This window comes from Cajanus cajan, chromosome 4 (genome assembly GCF_000230855.2).
Source record: "Cajanus cajan strain Asha chromosome 4, NIPB_CcT2T_4, whole genome shotgun sequence".
NCBI lineage: Eukaryota > Viridiplantae > Streptophyta > Magnoliopsida > Fabales > Fabaceae > Cajanus > Cajanus cajan.
This window is the reverse complement of record NC_138520.1, coordinates 61,746,912-61,768,870: the sequence shown is the minus strand read 5'-3', so window position 1 is coordinate 61,768,870 and position 21,959 is coordinate 61,746,912. Positions and strand designations below refer to the sequence as shown.

General features: G+C 32.7%; 3 protein-coding genes and 1 long non-coding RNA gene across 6 annotated transcripts; all 4 read left to right on the top strand.

The window, feature by feature from the left end:
* Positions 1 to 5,837: 5,837 nt before the first annotated feature.
* LOC109807072 (uncharacterized) lies at positions 5,838 to 6,341 on the top strand. Its single transcript, XM_020369600.2, has one exon. The coding sequence runs from the start codon at positions 5,838 to 5,840 to the stop codon at positions 6,339 to 6,341; it is 504 nt and encodes a 167-aa protein (XP_020225189.2).
* Positions 6,342 to 8,626: 2,285 nt separating this feature from the next.
* LOC145957424 (uncharacterized) lies at positions 8,627 to 9,704 on the top strand. The gene is made up of 3 exons (XM_083073683.1): positions 8,627 to 8,900; positions 8,972 to 9,097; positions 9,280 to 9,704. Exons 1-3 carry the CDS (start codon positions 8,627 to 8,629, stop codon positions 9,702 to 9,704), a joined length of 825 nt encoding a protein of 274 aa, XP_082929809.1.
* Positions 9,705 to 15,020: 5,316 nt separating this feature from the next.
* On the top strand, positions 15,021 to 15,904 carry LOC145956897 (uncharacterized). Its single transcript, XR_014433276.1, has 2 exons — positions 15,021 to 15,574; positions 15,852 to 15,904. It is a non-coding gene; the product is annotated as an uncharacterized LOC145956897 (long non-coding RNA).
* A 194-nt stretch (positions 15,905 to 16,098) lies between these two features.
* LOC109807803 (transcription factor bHLH155) lies at positions 16,099 to 21,655 on the top strand. 3 transcript variants are annotated; one of them, XM_020370441.3, is made up of 10 exons: positions 16,099 to 16,333; positions 16,901 to 17,086; positions 17,647 to 17,740; positions 17,834 to 17,875; positions 18,063 to 18,122; positions 18,423 to 19,571; positions 19,659 to 19,757; positions 20,393 to 20,524; positions 20,623 to 20,748; positions 21,286 to 21,655. In XM_020370441.3, the coding sequence occupies exons 1-10, from the start codon at positions 16,236 to 16,238 to the stop codon at positions 21,367 to 21,369; spliced, it is 2,070 nt and encodes a 689-aa protein (XP_020226030.1). In that variant the 5' UTR covers positions 16,099 to 16,235; the 3' UTR covers positions 21,370 to 21,655. The 3 variants fall into 3 exon arrangements, with proteins under 3 accessions (XP_020226030.1, XP_020226029.1, XP_029129446.1); XM_020370440.3 differs by having other exon boundaries at positions 19,659 to 19,760; XM_029273613.2 differs by lacking the exons at positions 20,623 to 20,748; positions 21,286 to 21,655 and having other exon boundaries at positions 19,659 to 19,760; positions 20,357 to 20,493.
* The last annotated feature ends 304 nt before the right edge of the window (positions 21,656 to 21,959 follow it).

Below are 21,959 nucleotides of genomic sequence, written 5' to 3'. Positions count from 1 at the left end.
CAGAAACGCCACCAATCGTAAACTCTTAATACATTCGATAAGTCAATTTCTCACCCACATCCAAGGTTCCACTAGTTCTAGTTGGTTAGCAAGATACCTTATCTTCTACCACGACCTGCACCTATGCTCGCAACACGAGCGATGCCACCCAACCACTACTTCTTACATAAGCAAGAAGTACCAAAACAATTAAGCAATCATGAGAATAACAAAGAAAAATCAAAAATAGCATCATCAAGTTATATCATGTCTATCAGACAAATCCTAAGAATACAATGCACACAAATAAATAATAACATAATCAATCATCACATTACTCATCTACCAAACAAGCATAGTAAACTCATAACTCACGGCCGATTGGATCAACCAGGTTATGATACCACTAAATGTGACACCCTTACTACCCCAACACATACATTGTAATAATGTAATTAAATTAAGAAAAATAAACTTTCGAAGTTGGTAAAAGGGTTCACATAAAACTTCATAACTGTTCTTTCTTCAATATCCAAAATAACTGGAAATAAAACTTGAAAGGTAAAATTTAAGAGTTTACAAATTGTTTTCAAAATAATAGGTTTTACTCCATATACAAATACAATTCATGTCCTAGAAATCCTCTGCCCCGATGTCACAATATCAGAGCATACCCATAAATCAACTGTTGGCATTCTAGATGCCACTCAAAGCCAGATCTTTCTCACCTAAAACATCCACAAATTGCACAGTGAGAAAAGAAAACATTTATATGTAAAGTACATAAGAAAAACACAACATGATCTCATCATTATTCATTAATGAATTATTCACAAGCATTTATGTATATATAGTTTATCAATCATTCAACATCTTCACATCTCAATTGCATCAATCCATCACAATCCACACAAATCTTACAATTAACACTATGCCAAGGCCACGCCACAACTGACATAAGTGATACGGGTTAATTGTCTCACTCATCCCACACCATGCTAGGGCCACGCCCTCCCTATAGCATCACTTACCCAGGGGTCGTGCCATCCCTAGTCATTGATGTGAGGAACCACAGTCACATCACAATCCACACAATCTCTTTCAATTAACCCTATGCCAGGGCTGTCATATTTGACATAAGTGATCCATGTTAATTGTCTTACTCATCCCACATCATGCCAGGGTCACGCCCTCCCTGTAGCATCACTTACCCAGGGGCCGTGCCATCCTTGGTCATTGATGTGAGGCACCACGATCACAATCATACTCACATCCATACAACATCTCATCTCATAGCTCAATCCCATATCATATACACAATTCCATATACACAACAGATAAGTCTAACAAAATAAGAGTTTACACACCCCTCAAGCAATTCACATCTAGATCATCAATTCTTAACAAGTAATATAACAATTATATTCATAAATTAATATAATAATCAATGGAATTACCAATTAAATATAATTTCAACATAACGGTAAAACCCCCCATTGTTCCAAAACCTAGCTCACAGGCACTTTTCTACAGTTTCGTTCTCCCTCTCAGATCATCATTCTTACAAATTAAATATATATTTCTAATCCTCAACACATACAAAATCTAATGGGATCATCAATTTCTCAAACACAAATAATCCAATTTTTTTCAAAACCTAACTTACAGACACTTTTCTATAATTTCGTTCTCTCTCCCAGAGCATCATTTTTACTAATAAAATATATATTCACAATCCTAAATTCATACAGAATCACATAAAACCAACAATTCTCCAAACAGAAATAATTATAAAATTAATCATAATCTTAAGGGCTCTTCCTCTACCCAATTCCCTCATGTAACTCTACATATAAATAATTCTCTTTTTCCCCCGTACCTGGATAAACAACAATTGAACTAAAACAGGAATCTCTTGGTCTCCTCCTCTAAATGCCCCTTGGTCTTCAGAGAGAAGAAGAGGAAAAGAAGAGAGAACAGAAGAGAATAAGAATAGAGAATGAGAGATGTGTGAAAATGAGAGGTGAGGGGCGCTATTTATAGGATTTCAGGCTCACCTACCGGAACGGCTCGTTCCAAAAGTGGAACGGCCGTTCTGAACCCTTCGAAACTACGCAAAATTCTCAACTGGAACGGCCCGTTCCAAAACCAGAATGGCCCGTTCTCAATCCCAGCAGAACGGCCCATTCTCCCACCAGAATGACCCATTCTCCAAACCAGAATGGCCCGTTCTGCTTCTCCAATTTTGGGAATTTTTGTTATTCCGGAACGGCCCATTTCACTTTTGAAACGGCCCGTTCTGGGCAATCAATTAGGCCTCTGGCCCAGCGATTTTGGGTTGTTACATTATATGTTATTGAGTTATTGTTATTTTATGTTGAAAAGCTTTGGAATTAAGGAATTTTTTTTAATGAATTTTAGAGAAGTTGAGGATTTTTTTGAATAGATGTTCAATTTGACCATGAAGAGAGAAGTTCATAAGGTTTCTGTTTAGAATTAAGTTTTATAAGTTTTATTCTCCAAAAACTTAGAGAGATAATTTTATAGAGAGAAACTTTGGTATTTAACAACCTCTTCTTCTTCTTTCTAAAGCGATTTTTTGCCACTCAAAGTGAGGGTTCTGGTGGATTAGGGGTGGTCCCTGACTTTGTTCGCTTAGAGCGAATACTTGAGTGTTCTAAACGAATTTTCATCGCTTAGAGTGAGGGTATCTTTGCTTAAGCGACCAAATCAAGACACTCCAAGAGTGCTCATTATCTGAATTCGTCTTAAGCGAATTTCTAGGCGCTTTAAGCAAATTTTTGTTGCTTCGAGCAAACCTTGGGGGCGCTTGAAGTGCTTGTTCCCTTCTCAACTTACCTTTTTAGAGTTGATGGTCTGTATGATATAGATTGTATGTAGTTTTATGTATGTTGATTAATGAACATGAATATAATAAATCTATCTATTGCATATGCTGAGTTGAAAATTTTAATATTGTCTAATTGAATAGTTGAAGTGTTGAATATGCTTAATGCATGATAGTTTTGTGTTGCTGAGAATGCTTAAGGCATGTTGAAAGTGTGTTTATCAATCTAGGATTAGAGGAGAAGTTGTTTCAAAATTAATTGTATATCCCATGGATATGGTGTTCTAGAATCCAATTTATTGAAAATCCTTTTTGGAAAGTTAGCCCTTGAAAAGGCTAGTTGAGTTTCCTCTAAAATCTTAGTTGATGTAGTATATGGGTGAAGTCGAGACATATTGACAATAAGCGACTAATGTTGATCTTGTGGGAAAGGTCAATACATACTTGTATAAAGAGACCAAACTAAAGTAAGGTATGAGGTTGGGGATCATAATCCCTAACTAAGTTCTAGAAGGGTGTAGTATTTGGAAAGTAGTTGGCAGGTTAATCCCATAGACAATTTAGTGATGCTAGCTAATGTAGTGGTAAACTCACACTCAAGTTGTTCTACCTTGATAATAATACTAGACTTCCTAATTTAAGTGAAAAAATATGAAAAACCACTATGTGTTATGGATTTTATCCAAATTGACTATTGATCTAGCTAAATTGAAAAGATTGAGTTGTTACTTTGGTAGGTTTAAATCACTTAGATACTCACTCGTGTTATAGGAAATCTCTTAGTTGAAATATGTGAAGACACATATAATTGTTGTGTTGTGCATATGTATGATGTGTTGTGGTGTTGATATTGTATTATATTGAAAGTCATAAGTTAATACTATGTTGTGGCAAGTTGGGTTATTTATGCTAGTAGTATAACTTTTTTTTACGCCTATATTGATTATACTAATTATGTTGATTCTTTGAACTCTAGCGTATTTCTATATGTAGTTAGATTATGATGATCATACTTGGTATAAGAGTAGAACAAAGATAAGTTATGGTTGGAGACTTTTGGAGGCTGTGCCTATTAGTGGAGTTGTTCATTTTGGAGTTACTCTATGTAGTTGTTTTTGATTGTACTTAGTAGGTTGGATTGACTACTAGGATTATTTATTTATTATTTAGATTATGGAATATATTTATATAGTTGTATAGAATTCTATTTTCTTAGTTGTTGAAAACTTAGAGATATATATTATAGTATGTATTTTCCACATATATTTAAAATAATAATTCTATATTAAGTTGATATTTTCACTATTAATTATGAACTGTAAAGTGCATAGTGCATAGAGCATGGCCCATCATTACACGCAAAAACTTGTACAATAAGTTTGTTACATAACTATTTAAAAAAAAAAGAAAAAAGAGTGTTGTCAAAAATGGGAAGAAGATGTCACCTTTCTTTCCCAAAAGAGGGCTTCGCCAAGGTGACTCCCTATCACCGTATCTTTTTGTGTTATGTTTGGAAAAATTAAGGGCAATGATTATGGATGCAGTGCAAGAAAGAAGGTGGGAGCCATTTAGATTGCCACATGGAGGGCTTTCTATTTCCCACTTATTTTTTGCTGATGATATTTTACTATTTGTTAAGGCTAAGCCCTCCCAAGTGCGGCTTATGGTTGATTTGTTAGAGCGTTTCTCCGCATTTTCAGGTTTTCATTTTAATCCTGAAAAATCTAAAGGCCACGTATCTACTGGTGTACCACCTCAAGTGAAGCATAATTTAGTAGATATTACTCATATTCGATTAACGAATAATCTAGGAAGGTATTTGGGCTTTCGCATGGTGCATGGTGCATGGTAAGGTGAATTTGACTCATTTTGATTACATTATCAACAAGGTATCACAACGACTAGCTTCTTGGAGGGGAAAACTATTAATTGAGTTGGTAAGGTAACATTGGTTAACTCCATCGTGGCTACTATTCCTTCTTATACAATGTAGTTTCAGTGGTTTCCGCAAATGATTTGTGATGCGCTTGATAAGGAGGCATGTCAGTTTATCTAGAGTGGGGATGGTACACGTAAGCTCCACCTTGCACGTTGAGATATAGTTACGAGAGCACGACGGCATGGTGGTCTAGGTGTTTGGATTGCTCGTTTACAAAGCATAGCTCTTCTAGGAAAGTTATTATAGGATCTGGGTCATCGTGAGGACAAGATATGGGTGCAGTTCGTTCTAAACAAATACCCTGGTGCTACGTTACAACATCACTTAGATGTGAAAGGTTCTAATTTTTGGAGTGCTTTAGCCAAGACCTATACTCAATTGCAGGATGGTTTTCAACTATAGTTGGGTGCGGGGCACGTACGTTTCTGGTATGATGTTTGGTTGGGCAACTCGGCGCTTTGTTTGGATGTCCCTTATGTGCATTTTCGAGAAGTGAATCTTCAGGTATGTGAGGTATTACAAAAGGGAATGTGGAATTTGAGCATTCTCCATACCCTTGTCCCTAATACTTTACGTCAACGTATTGAAGGGCTTAGCATGAACCTTCATCATTCCTTATCGGATGTTTGGGTCTAGAACGGAGCACTGTATAGGAGATATACGACGTGTGTGGGGTATGAGTGGCTATTGGCATAGGAGGATGGCATCCATGACTTGGTGTGGGGTTGGATTTGGCGGCTCATGATACTAGAGAATCTAAAATTCTTTTTGTGGTAGCTAGCTCATGAGTGCATCCCTTCTACTCAGTTTCTCTTTTCACGTCACATGGGTTTAGACACCTTGTGTCAATGTTGTCATAAAACAGTTGAGGATGCATTTCATATTTTCTTTGGTTGTGATGCAACTGTGATGCTATGGCAATAGGTGTTCCCTGGTTTGGTTTTACCATAATGGGGTACAATCAATTGGTTCTTATGGTTGAAGGCTAACATTGACGAGTATGGGGTCATGCTTGTTATCTTATTATGAGAACTTTGGCTGGAACGTAACCGTCGAGTTTTTTCGGGTATGATGTCTCCCCCTCATGTTTTGGTTGGTTGTATTCAAGCTATGTCATCTCTGTTAAGAACGTTATGGGGACCACAAGAGAGGGTGGCTCGACAGGAGCGTCTGGTTACATGCTTACAAGCTAGCCAAGGGAAAGTCATGGTGCATGTGGATGTCAGTGCGCTTGGTAGCCCAAGTCCGGCGAGTTATGAAGGTTTATGTAGAGACAACTTTGGTCGTTGGCTTATGGGTTTCTATGGGGATGCTAGAGTTGTGGACAATCTCAAAGAAGAGTTATTAGCTATCCTACATGGTATGAAGTTGGCATGGAGAGCTAACTTCCGCAATATACTTTGTGTTTCTGATTCGTTACTGGCAGTCAATTTGGTGTTGGGACCATTGGATGTGTTTCATAGTATGCTTCTATCATTGCTCACATTAAGGAGTTACTACAACAATCTTGGAGTGTCTGTGTTTGCCATTCTCTTTGAGAAGGAAACCAAAGTGCAGATTTTTTGTCAAAATTAGGGCCAAATTGTAGTGTTGACCTAGTAGTTTTGGATACCATGCCTGAGGGTTTACACTTGGTTGTGATAGCAGATGTGGTTGGAACGGTATTTCGTAGGTTGTAATCTTCCTTTTTTCTATTTTGTTTTCTTAGCTTTGAGTTACCAAAAAAAAAAAAGAGAGAGAATTTCTTCATCTACCGAAGAAAAATTCTAAATCAGCATCTGAATATATAAAATATTTAAATATTTTAATAAAATTATTATTAAATAATTATTTAATTTAAATTAATTTTTTTAAAGTTTCAAAATATTTTTGGAACATATTTCGAGATGTGTAGAATTTTTCTTGTCAAAAACTACTTGAAAAACTAGTCCAAGTAATATAAATGTGATAGGATAATTTAGGTAAATTAGATATTTTATCTATCCGTTGAACGACTGTAATAAGAAATCATTTATTTGATAAAGCCTTTTTATTTAACATGACATTTTGCAATGTCTTAACTGTAATTTCTTGTGTAAAAGAAGAAGTGCAATTATTTTTTATTATAATATTATTTAAACTCTTTTTTAAAAAAATAAAATTAATCAAAATTATTTGTCATTTTATGTACAAAACATATTTTTCTTTCTCTCTCTATTCCTCTTTCAAATAACTTAAAAATCTACGCATTCTATACTCATGCTCTGTTCTCTTTCATTTCTTTTCACTCCACTTGTTTTCTTAAATTTTTTTAATCATCCAAACATATACCATAAAACTGTTTCAACTCTTAACTTATAAGTTAATTTTATCATACATAGATATCTACACATCTTCACAAAAATGGTTCAAATAAAAGAAAAACTAACAATCTAATTAATTAGATATGAGCTATGTTTGGCAAAAATAACTCAAAAGTTGGTTGATAAATAAAAAAACTAGTAGCTGAAATCTAACCGTTGATAACTGAAAGTTTATATTCTAGCTTATTGAATAATATGTATTTGATGAAATTATTTGCTGAAGTAGCTGATAAACGTATAATGATAGAAATAAACGAATTTTTTACTCAAATAATACATTTTAAATTTTTTTTACCCAAATAGCAACTTTTAAATTTATTTCTCAAACACCATTTACTGTTCACTTATTTTTTTATTTTATTTTTTATTTTTTTTGCATTTTGGAACGACCCATTCTGCATCTAGAATGACCCGTTCTGCATCCAGAACGGGTCGTTCTGGTTGCAGAACAGGCCGTTCTACTTGAACATGCAAAAATTGTGCATTTGAAACAGTCCATTCTAAAGTCAGAACGGGCCGTTCTAACATCAAGAAAGGGCCATTCTAAAACCAGAACCAGTCGTTCTAAACTAGAGTTTTAGGCCTTTTTAGAAGTTTGGAACGGGCCATTCTGGTTTTAGAACAGCCCGTTCTGGGTGTTAGAACCTTCCATTATAAATACCTTCACTTACATCACACGTTTCACCTTCACTTTCACCATACCAAATTTATCAAAGTTATCAAAACACTAACCTACCCTTCTTATGATATTCCCTCCAACCATGACGGTGAGTCATACATACAACTTTTAAGTGGTCGAGTCATGGACTTTAATCAAATACCTTCTCAGCCATTTGACCAAGCTACAACTTCTGCCTCTCATCCCAATATTCAAATCAACATTGAAGATCATCTTCTTGTTGGTCTCCCAATAGAAAATGTCTTTGATCCTTTTAGCGAAGACAAAGATGAAATTCTCTTTGAACATCAAGATGATGATGAAGAAGAAATCCTTCCAGTTCCAAATAATCCACCATTAGAACCAGTAGCAATATACAACCCACCTCCATACTTTTTAGACTTTCCCAATGAAATCCAATAATAAGACATTGAGTATAGCCATCTGTTGGAACGTGAAATAGTTGTGTATCCACTTGGAACACTCTTTGTTGGCCAACGCTTCCAAACAAAAGAACAAGTACAAGATGCCATTAACAGATTTCGCATTGTCAACCATTGCACTTGCAAGGTTAAGCACTCAAACACTACTAGGCTTCTCGTGGAATGCGTTCACCACGATTGTGAATGGAGATGTCTTGCTATATTGCGCACTAGAGAAAAACATTGGGAAATCATGATCCTTAAAGGCCCTCACACATGTGTTTCTTCACTCATCTCCCAAGATCATAATAAATTGGGATCACAAATGATTTCTCAAACCATTCGTGAAATTATTGAGGCTAATCCATCTACACCCATTTCAACCATCATAGCCCACATCAAGTTGACCATGGGTTATACAATTAGTTACAAAAAGGGATGGTTGGCCAAGCAACTGCCATTGAAAACATCTTTGGAAACTGGGAGGAGTCGTACAACAAGTTACCAGGTATGTTGCAAGCATTGCAAATGTATGTTCCAGGCTTTATTTGGAAATTTAATACGCAACCGGCTTACCAAGGTGGCTTATTGGAAGAGGGGAATGTTATATTCAAAAGGTTATTTTGGACCTTTAAACCATGCATTGATGGTTTTGCCTTCTGCAAACCGATTGTTCAAGTTGATGGAACCTTCTTATACGGCAAATACAAAGGTACGTTATTGTTCCCAGTTGCGCAAGATGGTCGCAACAACATAATTCTATTGCATTTGCTGTTGTTGAAGGTGAAACTAGCGATGCATGGTTTTTATTTCTTAAGAACTTAAGGCAGTATGTAACACCGCAAGACGGGTTGTGCCTAATTTCTGATCATCATGAGGCTATTCAAAGTGCATGGTCAAGAAATGGAAGTAGTTGGACAAAAAATAATTTTATCCATGTCTATTGTATTCAACACATTGCACAAAACTTCATGTGACGTTTCAAAAATGCAGCACTGAAGAAGGATGTCGTCAACATAGGTAATTTTATCATTACTTTTTTTAAAATATTTAATAATTAGTTTTCATTATTTAATTATATTTTTTTTCAGCTTATGGGATGACTAAACCTAGATTCTTTTACTATTACAACATAGTAAGAGATACTAATGCTGAAGCAGCCCAATGGTTAGACAACTTTCTTAGGGAAAAATGGACACTAGCATGGGACAATGGACGACGTTGGGGACATATGACAACAAACCTAGTTGAGTGTATTAATTCTGTATTGAAGAAAACACGAAATCTGCCAATTTATTCCATGGTAATGGCCATATACACTCGTTGCAACAAGTTTTTCGTTCAAAGAGGCAGGGAAGTGGATGCAATGATTAATACTGGACATGTCTACTTGGAAATTGCAAGTAAAACTATTCAAGATGCACAGTCCAAGGCAAATACTCATAGAGTTATCACCTTTGATAGATCAAGCACTAGATTTCTAGTGGAAGAAACGCAACATCTGAGAAAAGTTTGACCCGTTGGGAGATTTACAGTAAGGCTAGATGAAATGTTGTGTGATTGTGGCAAGTTCCAGAAAGTTTATATCCCTTGCTCACATGTACTCGTTTCATGCTTACATGCACGTCACAACTATCAAACCTACATATCTCCCATATATACCATACAACAAGTTGCAAAGGTATACGAATGACAGTTTGGAGAGCTCTGACATGAAGATTATTGGCTTACTTACATTGATCCAACTATGTGGCCAAATCCAGAACTCAAGAGGACTTCCAAGGGTCGACCAAAGTATAGCAAGATTAAAACAGAGATGGATATTAGAGAACAACATAATCGTGTAAAAAATTGTTCCTATCGTCACACCTCTGGTCACACTAGGAAGACATGTCCAAATATTGGTCATGGATTTAGTTCCCGTCACCATTGCTTTTATTGTTGTAATGAGTTTTAATAAATTTATTTAGTTATATTTATAATGTTAATATTCAATAAATTTAATTACTTGATTTTACTCTTTGAGACTACGTTGTATTTGTGTTGAAAGGGTAAATTGTGTTCACTGCAATATTAAGTTTGAAGCTAGATTTAAAGGAAACACCTTTGAAGTATGAAACTATAGTGTCTTAAACTTAAAAACACGAGATGATAATAATGAGACCTTGTCTTAATAGATTCGAAACTTGTACGAGTCAAACTGTGGCTAATAATGAAAAATCTAGATAACCTGCACATCACACTACGAAAACATGTCCAAATAATGTATAATTATAATGGACCGTTCCAAAAGCAGAACGACGCATTCCAAACTACTAAAAAGGGCTAAAATCCCTAGTTAGAACGGGACCTTCCAACATTGAGGTTATGTGAAAAAACTCAACTCTAGAACGGTCCGTTCTGGTTTGAACGGACCGTTCCAGTTGCAAAAAAAACACGACGAAAATGCATGCAGAACATGCTGTTTTGGTTGCAGAGCGGGCTGTTCCAGTTGTAAAATTCCCAGATTACCTGGACCTAAGACGAAAAAATAAAAAATAAAAAATATGTAAACAGTAAATGATGCTAGTTGGGAAAATAAATTTGCACAGGTGCTATTTGGGTAAATTTATTTTAAAAATATATTATTTGAGTAAAAAACTCGAAATAAACACGGTTATATGATATTTTTATAAATTTTTTTTATTTTATTGGTAAAAAATATTATAGGATATTTATAATTTTAGTTTTTAATTCATTTTAAGCTTATAGTTTTTTTTACAGATGGGTTGTTTAAATTTTAAAAATTAGTTTCAATTATTATATTTTTATATCATGTATTCTACTATTAATTTTATTATATATCCTAAAATATTTATAATAAAGTTCAAAATAAATAAAAAAATAACATTCATTTAAGTAGAGTTCATACGTACATTATATGTGTTGCTTAAGTAATCGTTAAACTATTTTTAAGTATAATATTAAAATGATAGAACAGATAATGTAGATTTTGTAATGGTTAAAATAAATATATAATAAAAATACTCATAAAAAATAATAAAAATAAACCTATCATTTTTTCATTATCAATATCTTAAAGTATAATATTAAAATAATAAATAAAAGTGTACTAGTGAACATAAACAACCTAATATAAAAAAAATAGAAAAAAAAAATATAATCCTATTGTTAAAAGAGGAAGAAGAGAAACAAACATAATAATAAAACTCTATCCTTACGTAAAAAAAAAATCAAAAGAAATTTAATCAATATTTTAAGGTTAAAAAGGAAATAAAATATTAGGAATTAGAAATTTTTTTAATCAAGAAATTAGAATTTAAAAACTAGCGTTTTAAAAAATATTATTTGAAGTGGTGTCTCAAAAAACACTACAAGTTACTTAAAGAAGTTTAAACATGTGTTAAAATTCTCTTTATTTTCTATTGACAAAGATCTAAGGTCAAATATAACTTTCATAATGTTTTATATTCTTTTATATAAATTTGTGTTAAAAATGAAGTACATATTAATTCTATAGAAAATCTTCAAAAAAGTTGATAGTTAATTTAAATCTTACATGAGGTCATATATCTTGTCTTAATTTAAACTTTTCTTTAAAAAAAAGTGTTAAAATTAATCAAAATTTTCAGCTAGTAAAAATAATTTGAAACTAATTTAGAAGTATTCTTGAAACGTAAACTATAATTCCCAAAGCACTTGTCTTTAGGATGTTATATCAGTGAATTCTGTTATATAATATTGTAACAATATTAGATTTAAGGATGAATTTAGTAACTTCTCAAAAACTTGAATGAAAAAGAAACAAAATATAATAGAACTCTATTCTCTATATATCTCACAAAATTTAAAAGCAAAGCTGCATCATGCATTTGCTTCAACAATGTTTAGGAAATATATCTTTGCGTATGAAACAATCAAAAGGTTTTGGATGGCATGTTATAGTTATGAGATTAATTAAGATGGTTGAAGTTTCATAATAACATGGAAGTCGTCAATGCATAGATGATTGTAGGAGTCTTACTTACCGGAATACGCGGAGGCAAAGCTTTAGTCAAACATTGTAATCTCATTCTCATAAAACTAAAAAAGGATCACAAATTTTCAAAGTCTAGATACAAGAAGGTGTATCGACAATGAAAGTCAATTGTTTAAAAATTAGGGATAAAAAGTCAACTCCTTATTCTTATTAATATATAATTAAAGTAGGAAAAACATGCAAGGTCAAATAATTAACTAGGAAATGCATCATATTTCAAAAATAGAAGATAGTTAATTCACCATATCTCGTCATGATATAAAAATTAAAAGCCCTTTAAATTAAAGAGATTTTTCCCCTAAAGTGTAGAAGTAAAAATACATTTATCTTTAGTATATTTTAAAATACATCATTCTCTTAAACCATTAAAGTTTAAATAAAATAGATGGTTGTCTAATCACAAATCAGTGTTTATTAATTTTTATAATAAATAATTAAAAAATTATACTATCGATAATTTCTAATTGATTGATAGTATAAAAATGATTACACTAATCTATGTATAATTACTTAACTTTGAAATTTAAGGATAAATATATCATTACAAAAAATATTTCATATAATGACATACAAAAAGTGTCACTATAGGTATAATATATATAGGTATATACTTATTTGACATATAGCTACGTATAATTTTGGTGTTAATTTTGAATGAGATTTAACAACATATTTTGTGTGTCACTATAGTCTATACCTACACTTTTTAATAATATACCAACATATATTATATTTATTGTGTGAGTAAAAGTAGTTTTTAATGACACGTATTGTGTCACTATAGGGTGTGTGTCTGACAATTTTCTTGTAATGTATGATTTTTTTTACTTCTATATTTAAGAAACAAAATTGTTTTTGTTAAATCTTCAAGAGTATCTATGTATGTGGAGCGTCAATATTGACAATAAATCTTATAATGAGCTATTAAGATAGATAAATAGGCAACTATGTAACATTAAATATCTTTTAATCTTGATCATTATCTAATTATTGTATACTGAAATTATCTAATAATTATATACTAAAATTGTGGTTAGAACTTCACTATATATAGGAGTGTTTGCAAGACTAATCGGGACAAATTTATCTTCATTCCTTATCCAATTTTAAATTTTTATAAGTTCATTTATTTGAATGATTGAATATTGTTCTTACATATTTGAATAGTGAAAAGGTCAATATTAGTATGAAGCAAGTTGTTTAACTTCAAGTTTAATTGCTTGTCAAAAAAAAAAAAAAAAAAAGACAAGTTTAACTGTTTTTAATTTTCTAGTATAATTATTAAACTTTTATAGGTAATTCATACCCAAAATTGGATATAATTGAAAGACCTGATAGCATATGTATAAACATTTATGAAATAAAACAAAAAAAAAAAGAAGCCAATATTCACGTCAAAGTTGTTCGATACAGTTCAATATATGTTTGGTTTAAATTTGGCCAATGCGTGTCTGGCTATTTTTCATGGTTGGTTTTGCATTTCAACAATCCGAATGTGATTTTATAAGAAACAATGCATTGTTTATGCAACTTTTGCGTTAAATTACAAAATAAATTTTATTATGCATTTATTTTCATGCAAAAAAATTGTACCCATAAATTATATTAATACAAATTTGATTTAAATTATTTTATAAAAGTAAAATAATTTAAATTTATATGTTTATAAACACTACCTCAAACATGAACTATTAAATTATCCATTAGTGGATGATGTGTAAAATAGCAAATAGAGAAGGTAGGGTGTGCTTTGTGAATTTTAGTAAGTGGACGTGATTGTGCATTTGTGCTAACTTTTGACCCACACCCACCACAAGTGAGAATTACACGTGTTATGAACTCATTCAAAGACTTTCAAGTGAGGAGGTAGAAGAAGCCACCTTATAATATTAAATATGAATATAAAATAAGTTTCGGGAGTTGATATCTACCTTACAATGTATCGGTATCACATACTACATTTTATAATAAATAATTTAAAAAATCATTAAATATGATGAATAAACAGTAAATAATTAATAAGATTAAGTATGCTTTAGCTTCCAACTTACTATAAATAATATAGTATTTTTTTTTTAGTTTCTTAAAAGAACTCATCTTTATGATAAAATGAATAAAAAATGTAGCTTTTATTTTGTAAAATAAATCATCTTGTTTTGCACTTACAGTTTTTAGGACCAAAATAAATATTTACTATCATATACATTTATCTAATAACATGCTAAAGAATTACAGTGGATTTAGATGGAAAATTAAAATAAAATAATTTATTTGTTTGAAGAATTTTAAAATTTTTAAAATAAAATATCTTGTTTGAATAAAAAATTTATAAAAAATTTAAAATTTAAGTATTAAATATTATTTAATATTAATTTTTAAAATTATTAAATATTTAAAATTTAGTTAATATTTATTTTTTATAAAATTTAATTTAAAAATTTTAATATAATATTATATTTTTAAAATCAATTTTATTATAATAAAATCAAAATATCGTATTTAATCTAATAATTTAAAATTAAAAAAAAGAAATTTATTTATTTAAATAAAATATTTTAAAAATAATAAAAATTAAAATAATTTAAATACCCAAAATTTAAAATTTTTTAAATTTATAAAATTTTTCTTTCAAACACACTATCAATATTTAATATTTTCTAAATCATTGAATACTAGAATATTAATGTTTAATTTCACATAATTTTCTTCTTTTTTTATATTTTTGTTTTGTTTTGTCAGTATACTGTATATTACATTACTGTGTTTCGTTTCTTTGGGCAATGTGCAATAATGAGTTTTTGCAACGAAGAGAGAATCCCGAGGAGAAGATTCAAGCGGAACAGAACTTGTCTATGTTACTGTTACTGTTAATGTCATTAGAAAGTGGAAATTCCTTTTCCCACGCGCTCCAAAGTGCAGTAGAATCATAAGCAGCTTCTGTCACTGTCAGTGTCCCTGTCGGTGGGGTCCCCTCCCCACTTTGCTTCACCCCATTTTATCAAATCCACTTCTGAATCACTTTCAAGTCCGCAAAGTAAAACTATGAGAATGCCAATGACGTGATTTTTATATAAAGGGTTGTGCTGTTCTTGTTGCTGTTGGCATGTAGAATAGTAGAAAAAAAATCAAAGTTTTGTGGCTTCTGTGGACTTTTGTTTTAGTGCAAAAGACAAAGTGCCACCCCTCTCTTCTTTTCTCACTTTTTCTACATTCTTGGGTCATTGATTATCCATCAAAATCTCTTCTTTTTAAGTGGGTGGGAGAGTTTCACTTGGCTTCTTTCTCATGGAGTGTAATGAATTTGTGTATGGTGAAATTCTTTGATTCCACAGTCAACAGTAGAAGTGGTAAGCATCATCATCAGCATAGGGGGGGTTGTCTTGTCAGTATTATTGCTCAAATGTGATCCTTTGGTTGCTGAGAAAATGAATCAGAGAGAAAAATAGGATTTTTATTTTTGGGTTGGTTCTTTCATTGAGTGAGCAAAGTGTAGTATTGGAATTCCTAGGATTCTTCATTTGTAGAGTTGACTTCTAGTTATTTTCTTTCCCAGAAAATTTTCCAGCGATCAAGCAGACTTTTTGGTCAAATTACTGACGAAAGTTTTGTGCTTTGGTTTTGCAGGATGTGTGTTCTTTGTTGAGCTGTTTTGAAGCTTAATTCTAGTTTGGGGCTTTTCTTCTTAAAGCACTTTGTTGAAATTCGGCTGAAAGTTGCTTGAAAATGGCACAGAAAATGGAAATAGTGAGCACATCTGGTCATCATTGATTGTGACAGCACGGCTCAAAACACATACTTTCTCATAGTTTTGTGTTGGAAGAGCCAAGCTATGGTTGTTTTCATGCTCCTTAGTGCAACAGGGCCACCGATCAAAAGAAGAGCGGGTTTGAGAATTAAACAAGCGGGTAGGGGTTCATACAGAGGAAGCTAGGTGTGTGTTTCAGGTTATTAGTGGGTTTGTCTTTTGTGTTTCTTCTTTGTTTTGCATAGTCCTGGAAAGTAGAACAGATGGAAGCCACTTCTATAACGCAGTTGTTGAAGGGCTTTTGTGATCACACACAGTGGAAATATGCTGTCTTTTGGAAACTTGACCACCATTTTCCTATGTAAGTTATTTGGCCATTGAGTTGCTTCTGTTTTTGTGCTCATATGCCACGTTTTAGAATGAGTAGAATTGTTAATAGCGTTATTGTTGTCTAAATAAGAGAATGATAGAATTGACTCTCTAAATTGAGTCATGTTCATCTTAATAGTTTGATTATATAATTCTTTAAAAAGGGATGAAAATTAATTGGATTATTAGCTGAAAATTGTCTACAAGCTTCTTTTTATCTAATAAATAGTATACTATCTATCGTGTCTTATATGAAGGACCAAGAGGTAGTATGTCCTAAAAGCTTATTTTCACCAAGCTTTTGTTGAGAAGCAAAATCTAATCCGTTTGATCGGATTGGAAATTAACCACATTACTGTATTGGTGACCATTGAAGCAAGCAAATATTGAACTATTATAGTTAAGATAATGAGTAAAATCGATGTCCACCATCCCATCCAGTGTGTTACTTATCACTTGTAATTGGCTTATTATTAGTATGTTGAATGAAATAATGTTTGCTGTTTACGGTTAGAGGTCTAGTGGATATAATAATATAACACAGATCTGTATATTTTAGGACTTTGGCCTGGGAAAATGGTTACCAGAAGAAAGATGCTGAGAAAAGTACGTGGGGTGACATCAATTTCCAATCCTCGAATGAGTTACATTCTTCAAGCGGTGAAAATACTGATTATTCAGGAGATTATTCGGCTCAACTACTCATGATTGAAATGTCTCATCGTAAATACAGTTTGGGAGAAGGGTAACAACTTTGGTTTTATAGTAGTTTTTATATCTAATCTTTGTTGCAAATTGCTCCATATGATTCAGAATAATTTTCACTTTAGAAAACTATAAAAGTATTAACTACATTTCATAAGATTATCCTAGTCTGCTTTAGTCTCTTAATTGGAAACATTTGATGTTTTCCTTAGTTCCTGGTGGAAACCTTAAGCCACAATTATTTTGAAATAGGGGGAGTGCTTCCTTCTTTAATTTCCTTAAATTGTTGTACATATTCACATCAGGAGTTAGTTTAAAATTATATGAAGATAATCTATGTTTTATATTTGACAAATACTGAATGCATGTTTCTCAATTGAGCCCCGGACAACTTATGTTTCTAGTGGTTCTGCATGTTACTTTCTTTGTGTGTATGATGTCAAAAGTAGCACTAGCACCTTTGTAGGTTTTTTTTGGGGAAGGATAGGATGCTAAATTAATTGTAGTATTCTTGTCTACCAGATTATTTATTTGTTATTTGTATTATGATCTATAAAGATGATGCAAACTCAACAATTTTACTTGATATCATTTGGTCAGGGTTGTTGGCAAAATAGCTCTCGCAAGGGATCATTTGTGGGTTTCCTGTGATGATATTCTCACCAGTAAATTTGACACTGATTTAATCCCTGAGGTGAGGTTCTATGCATACAATGTCCACTTAAAAGCAAGATTAATTAGCCATACTGCTTTGAAATATAATAACTGCAATCTTTTCCTTCTGCAGTGTCCTGATGAGTGGATTCTTCAATTTGCATGTGGTATCAAGGTATTATGTCTTCCCTTTATATAAGTGGCTTCTTCAATTTACTTGTGTCCTAATTAGTTTGCTAGTGACTTAACTAATCAACTTATATTAGGCTTGCCTTAAGCCCTTAACACAACATGTATGCTATTAATGAGGGCAATTCAAGCAAATGCAAATGTTAAGTTGATAATTTGAATTTCTGTCACAGACCATTGTCCTGGTACCAGTTCTTTCGCTAGGGGTTTTGCAGTTCGGTTCAGTTGAAGCGGTGCGTATTTATATTTGGATTGAGTAAGACAGGCTTCGAGTTTTACAATGCTGTGATATCCTGTTGCATGCATATCTAATATCGCATGCTACATATTCTGGCAATTTTGTTCCCTATCTTAAATTTTGTATTTGACTCGTTTAAAGTGAGGGGTGCACATTATAATATAAAATGTGGAGTTATCACATTAAATTTTGGTGCATTTGTTTTTGTTTGTGATTTGTGAGAGTATGTGTATTTTTGTGGAAAATCTTTGATTTATGTTTAAAATGATTGCATATTGTCTTGTCAACATTGTAGGTTGCTGAAGACCTGGAATTTGTTACCAATATAAAGGAGAAATTCCATTCCATTCAATGCTTGGAAGCAAATGCTACACCTTTAAATTTGGGGACTGATTATCAAGATTGGTCATTCTCAGACCTGATGCATAATTTGATGGATAGCTTGGACGACTCGTCTTCTGTTACAAAATGTGTATTGAAAAGTGAAGTCTCAACTAGCACTGCTGCACTCAATTATCAGGATGATGATGGTTGCTTGTCTAGAGAAAACATATTGAAGTCTCTGAAAAGAAAAAATGAAAATGAGATAGGTTCCTCTTCCATTGACATGTCAACTGTTGCAAGGCATATTTGTAAGGTGGAGACAAAACCAAATCATATGGAAGAAGAGATATGGTCCTGGTCTCACTTGGCCAATAATGTGGGAGTATTTGGAGAGATGTCAAATAGATTGGAGTATTTCTCTGCTAAAAATTTGGCAAAGAAACAATTTGGAGGCACTGAAACCAGTGATGATGATACTAAGAATGTGAGTGACTTCACTTTTCCCTCACAGTCTGAATTGCACAAAGCACTTGGATCAGTTTCGTATGGAGAGACAGGCAAATCTATGTCAAAATATGTCTCTGTTGAGGATACTTACAGTACCCAAACTCTGGTAACCAATAAAAGAGAGCATGATCATTTTAAAGGGTTTGAGTTTCCCAATGATATTGATCCAGAATATCTTTTAGATGCTATTGTTGGCAATTTATGCAGTGCCTCTGATGATACTTCAAGTATATCTGACAGTGTCAGGTCTCTTACAACCATACAAACAGTGTTTAGCGGTTCCATTCAGCTAAAAGATAATTCAGAAGAAAAAACTTTGGTTGTGGATAAGTCAGATGTGAAAAATGATTTTGTACCTGCAGTTATGGTCAAGGGCAAAGATGAATTTTCGACCCATTTTACATCATCTTTTGATGGAAATGCAAGCTTATTGATCGAGGCACGACTGGAAAATGCTACTAGTCATATACAGCCTAATTGTGGACCAAAGCACTCTGGCACAGGAAAAAGAAGAACAAAAGGTGGTAACAACCCAAAGTCAAGGCCAAGAGATAGACAGCTGATCATGGACAGGATGAAGGAGTTGAGAGAACTTGTCCCAGATGGTGGTAGGGTAAGTTTTTGTGTTTCAGGACAAAAGTCTGTTTGAGTTTTCCTTTGTACTTGGTAGAATTTTTAACTTTGGTCTTATGATGTGCAGTGTAGCATTGACAATCTCTTGGAACGGACCATAAAGCACATGCTGTACTTGAGAAAGATAACAAACCAGGCTGAGAAACTGAAACGATTTGCCAATCAGGTGGTAAGGCTCACTATGTTTCTGAAAACTTAAATGTAAATGTTATCTAGAACCGTTTTGAATACAAGTTTATAAGAACTTTTGAAAGTTCTAATAGAGAAAAAAAAAAAAACTTTATTTTTAATAGAGAAACTCTCAAAAGTTCTTCTAAGCTTGTATCTAATTAGACTTATAGTAACCTAGAACAACTTCTGGTATGCAATCCAGTGTATTTGCTTACCTCACAAAATCTTCACAAACTTTCCTTTTAGCTAAGACATTTCATGATGGGTGACATATGACAAGGAAAGAAATTGCAAAGAGAAAATATTTCAAGAACGTATTTGCAAGTTATTTTCAGTTTAGTTGTACTTGTTTTATGACATAAGCACTTCAATAAATGTTTGGAAGAACTTAAATAGGTTTTATATGTTCAAAAGTTATTTTCAGCTAATTTTAGTAAATTCTTCGGTATAACATATGTAAACAGCTTACAACTTATATAAACACATTTTAACCTTATATCTTTGAAACTACTTATGCATAAGCGAATACATGATAAACACTTGTGTTCTTAATTAATCTATTCATCCAAATGCACCTAAAATCTGTTACTACAGCTTGATTAAGCTTGACATGGACAAGTTGGTGTCTAGGTTCCTGAGTGCAAAAGACAGAAAATCAATGGTAGCCAACCAGGAAGAAGCTGTGCGTTTGACTTCGAAAGTGAACTAGCATGGCCTATAGTCATAGAAGATCTGGAATGCTCAGGGCACATGCTCATAGAGGTATGTTAATTTTTTCTCCATGCACACTTGACTCAATTTTCAAAACAAGTTGCATACAAAAACTGCATTTATTGAACTGCTCACCACTTTTGTAATAGATGATATGCAATGAGCATGGACTTTTCTTGGAGATTGCTCAAGTGATCCGAAAGCTGGATGTTACCATCTTAAAAGGGATCTTGGAAAATCGTTCAAGCAACAACTGGGCTTGTTTCATTGTTGAGGTAGCAAAATATGCCTAATTTGTCCTCCAAATGCATGTATGGAATTTGGATAATCATTCTAAGAGTGTTTGAATACAAGGAAGGGCTTCTGATAGCTTTTTTATTGGAAAAAATATTTATTTTCAGGAGATAATATCTTATAAACACTTTTAAGCTTGTATTTCAAACGGATTTTAAACGTGTTTTCCCTTGCTTGACACATTTTAAAGAAAAATATTTTTTATATCTTTCATTCTGACTGTACTTTTGGAAGGGTGCAAGAGTTATCCGAGCACTAAATTAGTTTTGGATGTATGCTAGCCAGCAACATACTCTCTGACTCTGTTTCCAACACACATTCTATTATTATTGGTTAAAATTTATTAAAATTTATAAAATAAGGAGAGATTTATTAGAAGATAAGCAGAATCAACCAAAATGTGTGATTTCCTATAAATTTCAGTTAATAATAGAAAACATGTTTACGAGAGTGTATATGTAACATTTCTCTTTTGTTTATAGCAAAATACTAAGGTATGTTTTCTTTGTCATGCACAGGTTCCAAGAGGTTTTCACAGAATGGATGTTCTATGTCCTTTACTGCATCTTCTGCAGCTTAGGAGAAACCCTTGTCTCATGTAAAAGCTGACTCTCCCATGCCATTCCCAAGTTTCAAACGGCAACTTGTGTTGAAAGAAGTTACAATATTTAAGAGGGACTTGAGTGTGTAATGGTGTAAATGATTGTTTATACCCTCATTAGTTTACTTGCAGCATATTGGTGTTATGATAAGCTAGTACCTAAATATGTAAACAAGGACGCTTTAGGGGTGCTACTAGCTGCGAAAGAATATCCCTAGCAGCTAGCTTTGAACTTTCTGGTGTGGCATTGTGACTTAAATAGAGAATGAGAATTGTTTGCTACAAAAGTAGAGCTAGCAGTATACAAAAAGGCTATAAGTGCGTGAAAGTGAATGCTATAATTTTAGAGTTACTGTGGCTCAAATAATATTGCTACCTTTTGAAAGGCTACATAGGTAGGTGTGTTTAAATGAAATGGTCAATTTTATATTCATTAATGCCTTATCCTAAAACAAGGGGTAGCAAAATTACCATGAAGCTCAAAATTTTTGACTCAATTTTTTTCACTCAAATTTTGTTAGCTCGGTCTTCTTCATTGGTATGGGTTAATTTTTTATTTTATATTTTTTACCGAAGTTTGTATAATTTTTG

Bases quoted from the DNA above. Each gene is read 5' to 3' on its own strand.
- LOC109807072 (XM_020369600.2), top strand. From the start codon at position 5,838: ATGTCTCCCCCTCATGTTTTGGTTGGTTGTATTCAAGCTATGTCATCT.
- LOC145957424 (XM_083073683.1), top strand. From the start codon at position 8,627: ATGGTTGGCCAAGCAACTGCCATTGAAAACATCTTTGGAAACTGGGAG. The intron at 8,901-8,971 runs GTACGTTATTGT...CTGTTGTTGAAG, and splicing joins CTTATACGGCAAATACAAAG to GTGAAACTAGCGATGCATGG. The intron at 9,098-9,279 runs GTAGTTGGACAA...ATTTTTTTTCAG, and splicing joins TGCATGGTCAAGAAATGGAA to CTTATGGGATGACTAAACCT.
- LOC109807803 (XM_020370440.3), top strand. From the start codon at position 16,236: ATGGAAGCCACTTCTATAACGCAGTTGTTGAAGGGCTTTTGTGATCAC. The intron at 16,334-16,900 runs GTAAGTTATTTG...TGTATATTTTAG, and splicing joins CTTGACCACCATTTTCCTAT to GACTTTGGCCTGGGAAAATG. The intron at 17,741-17,833 runs GTGAGGTTCTAT...TTCCTTCTGCAG, and splicing joins ACACTGATTTAATCCCTGAG to TGTCCTGATGAGTGGATTCT.